This window comes from Miniopterus natalensis, chromosome 2, assembly GCF_054644295.1.
Source record: "Miniopterus natalensis isolate mMinNat1 chromosome 2, mMinNat1.hap1, whole genome shotgun sequence".
Lineage (NCBI taxonomy): Eukaryota > Metazoa > Chordata > Mammalia > Chiroptera > Miniopteridae > Miniopterus > Miniopterus natalensis.
The window spans coordinates 138,464,881-138,474,018 of NC_142082.1; the positions used below are offsets into that span (position 1 = coordinate 138,464,881).

At 41.0% G+C, this 9,138-nt stretch overlaps 1 protein-coding gene across 1 annotated transcript; it reads right to left on the bottom strand.

Moving 5' to 3' along the window:
- LOC107538185 (olfactory receptor 6C74) lies at positions 1-939 on the bottom strand. Its single transcript, XM_016214347.2, has one exon. It carries the CDS (start codon positions 937-939, stop codon positions 1-3), a length of 939 nt encoding a protein of 312 aa, XP_016069833.1.
- Positions 940-9,138: the final 8,199 nt, after the last annotated feature.

The following is a 9,138-nucleotide window of genomic DNA, read 5'->3' on the forward strand; positions in this document are numbered from 1 at the left end:
TCACTTCATTGAGAAAAATTCTATCCTTTTGATCATGTGCTTAAAAGCATCTTTCACTTGTTTGTTTCTCAGGGTGTAAATGAAGGGATTCAACATGGGGGCAACAGAAGTACTGAGCAGAGCTATCCCTTTATTTAAAGATACTCTGTCCTTTGCAGAGGGTTTCAGATATAGGAAGATGCAGCTGCCATAAGAAATGGACACAACCACCATGTGAGAAGAACACGTAGAAAAGGCTCTCTTCCTCTTTTGAGAAGAAGGTATCTTCAGAATAGTCCTGATGATGTTTGTGTAGGAGATAATCACTAACGCTAGTGTAACCAGGAGAGTCAAAGTGGCTGAGAGAAGCATCATTAATTCTATTATATCTGTGTCTGTGCAAGAGAGCTGCAATATTGGAGAAACATCACAGAAGAAATTATCTACAGTGTTGGCTGCACAGAAATCTAGCTGGAGACCTACAAGAAGTGGTGGAAAAATTATCATGAAACCAGCCAACCATGAAGCAAAGACCAACAAGTTGCAGGCCCTGCTGTTCATGATGGTGGTGTAATGCAGGGGTCTGCAGATGGCCACATAGCGGTCATAGGACATGGTCGCCAGAAGAAAAAACTCAGCTGCACCCAAGAGAATAGTAAAAAACATCTGTGCTGCACAGCTGTTGTAAGAAATGGACTTATCACCTGTTGCCATACTGACAAGAAATTTTGGGATGCAGGCAGTTGTGAACGAGATTTCTAAAAATGAAAAATTTCGTAGGAAGAAATACATGGGAGTCTTTAGGTGTGAATCCAGGAGGGTGAGAATGATGATGGTCAGGTTCCCGGTGACACTCAACATGTAGGTGAAAAACAGGAGAAGAAAGATGACGACCTGTAATTGTGGATCATCAGTCAGTCCAAGAAGAATAAAGGTTGTCACTGTTGTGTGGTTTCTCATAGCTGAATTCTATTTTAAAAAGAAAAAGAGGAAGAAATAAAATTAAAGGAGAAGAGGTTGCATGAGATCCTCCATAAACACATTGCTTCCCATATTCAACCTCTATTCTGCTAGTCAGCAGTAACAGCCTATAAAAATTCACTCATATGCTTTTTATTGAAAATTTTATTGACTAAATGGAACTCTGTTTTCTTTTTTAAAGGGTCATAAATCCAGGCATTTCAAAAAGATAATATATTAGCCCGGCCTGGCGTGGCTCAGCGGTTGAGCGTCAACCTAGGATCCAGGCGATCGGGGTTCGATTCCCGGTCAGGGCACATGCCCGGGCTGCGGGCTCGAGGCAGCCAATCAATGACTCTCTCATCATTGATGTTTCTCTCTCTCTCTCCCTCTTCTTTTCTCTCTCTGAAATTAATAAAGACACATATATATATATTTTTAAAAAGATAACATATTACATTGATGTCATATAGAAATAAAAACAAAGAACAAAAAACTATATTTTAACTATTATCGTCTGTATTTGCAAATTTTTCCAATCTATTTAGTTTACATTACATTATTTTACACCAACCTATGACCCATTCTTCTGTTTATTTTAATTAAAAGAATCATTCGTGTTTTTATTGATAAAAATACAAGGTATAAAACTATCTACTTGGATCATAGATCTTAAAGTTACACAGAACCTCAAGAGATCTTCGGAAAAGCCAGTTGCTTTGAAGGAAGTAATATTTCATCATCATCATACAGAGAAATGACACTCATTCTTCTTTGCCAAACGTCTTTTTTTTTTCTTCTGTGTTTACTACTCTGTATGGGAAACTTTGTAATTCTGTAAGTCAATTACAGCTAAGGAATCTCTGCCTCTTAAAATGAACGTAAACCAGACCTAAACATCTCTAGCCCATATGCAGTGGAAATTCAATAGTTTAGCCAAACTTTTGAAAATTTAAGACTTAAATCCTCATGACCACTTTTAGTTTTGTTTTCCCCCTTTTTCCTGAGGCTTGAATTTACTTTCATCTCACTTACCCTGGTTGTTTCTTTTCTCTGATATATACCCAAGCAGATATAAAGTGTATCCTCATGTATGATATTTGTATTGTTTAAATAGCATGTTTTATTGAATATCTTCAGTGACAGAGGAGTGTTCTAGAAAATTAACTATTTTTAAAAAACTGTTAGCTAGACATGCCTGGTAGTTAGATTAGTTCATTGTTTCTTCTCTATTTTTCATGTCCAGTCTCTCTCCTCTTTCTGGTACAGCACATGACAATTCAAAATTATGGGAAACTTCTCATTTTTTCTTGCTTTCCTGTCTTCTTCCAGACCAGACTATGCGCTTGCAGTCATCACCTCAAAAGTTTATCACCAAATTTTTCTAAAGAATGACAATACTTTCCTTAAAAAATATTCTGTCATATTAAATTGTATTTTAATCTTATTGCATTTCATATATTCCAGTTCAGCTGTCATAACAATGTACATGTATTTCCAATGATTATTGTAAGGGAGCAAAATTCACTACCCTAAAATATGTCTCTTTGGCATGAGGATTGTTTTAGGCTGATTAATTTTAAGAAACAGAAGACTTAGGAGGTTTTTCTTTTTACCTCCCCCTTAACGACCTAAAAGGAATTCAGATAAAGGACCTATACTAGGAAGAAAGTTATTACCAGAAGATAACTACGAAGAGGATGAGCTGAGTGTTGTGCACTAGGGGGAATTTAGCAAGACCTGTTTGTTCACATTCCTCTCTCTATCTCTGTCTCCACATGACATAGCAAACTTTTGTTTACTAAACATTTTCTCTTCCCATCTTTCTATGAATTGTCTACCTTCCCTTTGAAGTCTCAGAATCCGACCCCCTTCTCCTTGGTGAAGGACAGACAGCCGATAAGCCTCAGTTGCTTGACTGCCTATGGGCCTCATATTCCTATGGAGCCCTGTACACATGAAATTATATTTTGTTTTTCTCCTGTTAATCTGTCTCATATCATTTTAATTATTAGAACAGCCAAAAGAACCAAGAAGGGTAGAGGAAAATTTTCCTCCTCTAAATTATAAATAATTACAACTATTTTTTTCCTTCTCTCGTTTACTTCATTCCTATGTTACTTTTCCAGTCTCTTCAATGAATCATTTTTCTTAAAATGTGAATATTCTGGCCATATGAGTAAAAGTCATAGTTGAGAATTTTGAAATCCAAGGTTAATCTGTTTTAAAGGTGAAAAGCATAGGAAAACATCAATAAACAATGATGTGTTATATACAACTTCAGATTGTAAAGTCAGAAGTAAATTCATATATGGGCACTGTTTAGCCTAAATTTAAATTACAATATCCTAAATAAATAAATATTATAAACTGTTTGACAAGATTATTTTTCTTCCTAATACCATAAGTTCTTGCTGGATAAAAGTAAAATAGTCATCATTTTTAACCACTTTTATAGTCCCAGGTTTTCTGTAAATGCTTTAGAAATTTATAGGTAAGATGTAAGAGATTCCTTTATGATATGAAATGTTTAATTTCTGTTGAATTCAATGTGATTGCTCGATAAATATTTAAAAAATAATTTCCCAAGTTTAGGAGTTATCCATGTTTTCATAGCATAATTCACAATATTCACAATGGCCATGTATACTAAATTTATATGCTGCTATAATCATCTAGAGAAAACAACACATTCATTTAATACAGAGCATTTCTTTGATTCTGTTGGGTACTATGAAAGATATCTATTAAAGCCTGATTCCAACAAAATGAAAGGTTTGAAGGTTTCTTATTAAGATAGTACAATTGATTATTTCAGTAGAACTATCAAAATAGCTTTGTAACACATTAGTTCTAACTTCATGCCATACTATTTCAGTGGATTCAATAAGAATCAATTTTTTTAAAACTTCATGAAAAAGTCATTATGATTAAAACAAAACCACAAATTTTTCCAAACCTTAATGTGTTTAGTAGCAATTTCATTCCCAATTCTCTTCTTTTAATGTGAGTCCCAGAACAGAGGCAATTTCTGAAGGTTTCCATGCCATCACTTTTTATTTTTATTTTTGCGTTAACCCATACTTTTATCTTTCATTCTCATCTAAAAACACATTAGCTCTAGCAACACACGCTTAGGGTGTGTAAAGCTCAAAGAATTTTTAACATGACAAAAAAACTTATGTAGTTTTATTCTCATTATTTTTAAAAGTCAATGTTCTCCAATTTATGTAATATTTAATTTAGAGCATACTTTTCAGGATTAGATACAAAATAATTATATTTATCTTTTTTAAAAGCTTAGAAATGAGAGATAAGAGATTTCAGACTAATTCTTTATTTTGAGGTGTTTCTAACCTACAATGAGAAGCCTAATTGCTGTTGTATAGTTCTTAAGATTACAAGAAGTGTAATCCTTTTTATACACAGTGCTACTTGTCTCAAGAGCATTAACTGATTAAAAACATTTAAGAAATGAGAATTAAGGAGGGAAAAGTTGTATGAGATACCTGTTATCATGAGGTCCATTGTTACCCACACCAAATATTCTGCTAGTCATCAGTAACAGCCTATAAAAGTTCACTCATTAATTTTTACTCAAAATATCACTAACTCAACCAAACTGATTGAATTTGTTTTCTTTTAATCCAGACTTTTCAAAAGGATAGCATATTACACTGATAAAGTCATATAGAAATAGAAACAAAGAAAAAACAGAAAAATTATATTTTAATATCAATATCCTGTATTTGTAATTTTAAAAAACTTGTTTAGTTTACATGAAATTATTTTACACCATATGGTAACTCATTCTTCTTTGATGAAACTATCTCTTTCTCTTTTTATTACTCTTTATGAAAGACTTTATTATTCTGTAAATCAGATTTCAGCTGAGCGCTCTCTACCCTTTAAAATAACAAGCTTGACATAAACATCTCTAGTCCATACAAAGGGGGAATCCAATACTTCCACCAAACTCCTGAAAACTCTTTAAGATTTAAATATTCACGACCACTCTGGGAAGGCGGGGGCGGGGGAATGGGTGGGGAGAGATTAATCAAAGAATTTAGGTGCATACATGCATAACCCAGGACACAGACAGTGGGGGGGGGGGGGCGCGGATGCGGGGTGGAGGGGATCAATGGGGGAAAAAGGGGGGGATATCTGTAATACTTTCAACAATAAAGATAAATAAAAATTTTTAAAAAAAAGGAATGAGTTGAAGCCCTGGGGGGTGGCCCAGGTGCTGGGGCCTCCTCCTGTGCACCAAAAGCCCGCAGGCTCGGATCCCCAGCAGGCACATAGAGCCGGCAAGTTTAGTCCTGGTCAGGGCACCTTAAGGAGGCAGCCGATCAATGTTCCTCCCCCTCTCTCTTTCCCTTCCTCTCTCTAAGATCAATTTTAAGGAAATGTATCCTTGGGCAAGGATTTAAAAAAGAAATGAGGGGGGGAAAACATGCCTGTGGGCAGGACCTGAGCGAGGGAGCGGCGAGTGTGCCGACCGACCGGCGGGTGAGAGTCAGGCGGCTCCTGCAGGGACCTGCTGCGGCCACAGCCACTCTGCCGGCGCTTCTCACAGCTCGGGCTTGGGGGCTTGGGGGGCTCGGAGGCGGCCCCATCCTGGAAGATTTACAAGGTTCTCCTCTGGAGGCTGCTCGGCGCCCAGCCTCACACCCCCACTCGCCGTGTTCCCAGCCCGGGTCCCGACTCACGGAGCGCCTGGCCAGCAGCCTGCACGCCGGCCACGGACCTGCCTGGACTTGTGCTTGGCCCCGCCCTGGACTTACCACCACCATCACCGCTGCCATCGTGCCACCACCGTGCTGCGCAGGCCCTCACCAGTGGTCGATGGTGATGAACTGGGTTAAAGGGCTGGGGAGGCTACAGGCCCCCTCCTGGGCCTACTAGAACTGAGGATCAATGGAGACTGAAGAGGCTGCAGATCTGTGGGTGAGATGGGAGTGCCTGGGACAGAGAGAGGTGGCCAGAGGGTGCTGACTGTGGAGACTGCAGAGTGGGTGCAGCAGTGGAAGCCTGGGGCTGAAGTCCCTGGATGGAGTAGTGCTAGCACCCTGCCATGGTCCAGCCTGGATGTTTGCCCTGATCTGTGTCAGTGGGAAGGGCCATGCAGTGGAGCTCACGGCCCGCCTCCAATGAAGGGATCTGAAGGACACCCATCGCTGAATCTGGGGGAACCTTTATGTCTTGGAGGAACTCATGCTGGTGAGCAGAAAGAGGGCTGGACAGTAAAACCAGAAAGGAGGATCAGCCCTGTCCACCCAGAATGCAGAGGAGGTGCCCTCTCTCCTACCAGCAGAATTCTTGCTTCTGAACCGCTTTGCAGCAAACTGACAGAGCTGAGGCATTGGAAGGTGAGGGAGTGCCCAGCCACCCTCCTAGAAGCAACCCGCACGAGTCTGATCAAACCATCCTCGCCAAGACCCGGATATCCCCACAAAGCCCAGCTCCATGGGAGGAGGCAGAACGGCTCAGAACAGGGACATTCAAGGTGTAAGACCAGAGGCAGACCCAGTCTCTGCGCTAAGGAGGTCCTGTGTGCTGGACTACTTGGGGCTCCAACCTATCCCGCCTTAGTCAGGTTGTCTAGGGCCAGGAAGGGACAGTGACTCACATTGGCCTGCACCAGAGAAGCTCCTGGGAGGCCCAGGTTAGACACACCAAGGGACCAGAGTCAACAGCATCAGAGCAAAATCCAGGGAGCTCCACAAATAGCAGAACCAAATTGGATCATGCTCTGATGTTGTCTAAAGCTGACTTCTGGGTATGTTGGTTCTGGGACTTCTTGGGAGGGACTCTGGTGCAGGCCAATATATCAGTCAGTGCCTGTGACTGGCCATGGGCAACCTGTTGGGAGCTACAAAGTGATCAACTGTTTGTGGCTGTCTTTGCTGGGCCTAGGTGTGTGGGCCTGGGAAAGACCAACCTGCACACCAAGGCTGGCTTTTACCTGTACTGGGCCTGGGAGCAGGTCAGCAAAAGTCCCAAGGCACCCTAAGTTATGCTTCTGACTGCATCTAGCACTGAAAGAGCTTCTGGCAGTACTTGAGTGCATGACATATCTTCTCAGTGAGTCACCAGGTAGGGGCAAGAGGTGTTTACCAGATTGGTACAGGTTCAAACTTGGCGCCTGTGCTGGACCTGAGGCCACTCAACGACTGTCCCAGAGTACACCAAGTCTAGCTGCCACCTGCTCGGTGCTTGCACACCTTCGTGGTAGGATGGGGTCTCAGGGAGTTGTCAGGGTGAGGCCACAGAGTTTATCAGGTCCAAACAGACCAAGATTTGGCCCTGTGAAGGGAGGGTTCTGCCCTGGTTGTGCATGTGAGAAAAAAGTTCCTCATCCTAGAGCCACACAAGTCAGTCTTTCAGGTATCTTGCCAAGACCTTGGCAAGGTAGAGCCACCAGGAATCAGGTGGGTGGGGCCCTCCAGAGCCCAGAGAGTGGGGCTAGTGGATCTCCTGTGATGGGAAGGCATCAGTCAGTTTTATGGGAAAGTGGGTGGAATGGCCCCCACCCCACAGCCACACAACCCATTCACTGACACCCTTGAGTCTGCCCAGACCTCTATACCCTGGTCCAGGCAGCTGATTCCTCAGCAGGGTGCAAGCTTTGCTGCATGAGGCAACATCCAGTTCAGTGGGTGGGATTATTGCATTCCCCCAGACTGTCACCATATGGAGGGGAGTGCTCTACCCAAGAAATATGGTGTCTGTGGTATGGAAGAAAAACTCAGCTCTGGGTTCCTGGCAGCTGTCCCTTCAGCTCTCTCTCAAGAGCCATAATCCCCAATCTCTCCTCATGTGACTCTAATTTGCTCTGCCCTTCCTCCACTGGCACCCAAATAAGATTTTGTGCATTGGCTCATTAAGAGGGCACCTGTGTCTCTAGCAGACTTCCATCTCTCCCTTGTGAAGAGAATCACTGCTGGTTTTCATTGTCATGTTATATGGGTGCTTATTCCCAACTCTGGTGCTCTGGGCTGGGGAACCAGACTGAGGTTTAGGCCCCATGCTTCTCAGGGAGAACCTTTGCAGCTGAGATATCCCTCCAGAATCTCAGCTGCTGTCCATGGGAGCGGGGCCAGCCCTTTTTGAGTCTCTGCCCTTCCTACCAGTCTTGATGTGGCTTATTCTATAAACCCTTGGTTGTAAGACTTCTTTTCAACCACCAGTCTTTAGTTGGTTATTTAGGGTGATTTTTCTATATTTTAGTTGTAACTCCAGTTTGATCTTGGAAGGAGGTGTATGTAACACTCAGCTACCTCACTGCCATCTTGGATCTCAGTTTTCTCTTATTATTACTTTAGAGTTTTAATATATGTATTAAGTTAGTGCAACTCAGCCATTTTTTACCAAAGTACCATAGCCAGGAATAAGTCATTGACCCCGCAGTTGAGGTAAGAAGGATAGTCATAACCAAAAATACTCCCTGTAACATCAAGATATATTTTTGATTACTCTACCCCATAATTTTTCTCTGTTTAATATAAACTTATGCTCTAAATTATTTAAAAATTACATTTCCCTAAATAGTTGAGTTAACTCAATACACTAGGAAGATGCACCACAATTCACCACTGGCTTCCCAACCTTCTGGCCCCTCCGTTCAAGTTTTAGAACTATAGCTATAAGAGTTTAGCTGATAAGGGGAGATACAACTTCATGCTTTCTGATCAAATGAATCCTTTAGAAGACAATGTATTGCTAAAGATTATTGGGGAGAGTAAGGAGGCAACAGGGAGAGTGAGTGGGCCAATGTAAATGAACTCCATAGAACAGCCAAAGCTTCTAAACTTAACAGTAAATATGGAGTCATAGTCTTTTCATTATGTACCACAAAATTAAATTAAATGCCACAAAATTCTAAAAATAAAATAAAACTCCTTTAAGGCAATTTTTATTTATATTTTTTATTAAATTTATTGGGGTGGCATTGGTTAATAAGATTATATAGATTTCCAGTGTACATTTCTATGATCTATGATCTGAATATTGCATTGTTATTTATTGCATGTTAAGATATAAATAAAAAACAATGCTATATACATTGGATTGGATTCACTAATTTGACTTGAATGCCATTGAAATTAACCAAATATAGACTTTTTAAAAGCTACATTGAAATATCAACCACATCAATTGCTTTTTCTTTTTACCTCAGCTCTCATATATAGGATG

What these genes read in the sequence shown, in the direction of transcription:
- LOC107538185 (XM_016214347.2), bottom strand. Translation starts at nt 939, where the DNA reads ATGAGAAACCACACAACAGTGACAACCTTTATTCTTCTTGGACTGACT.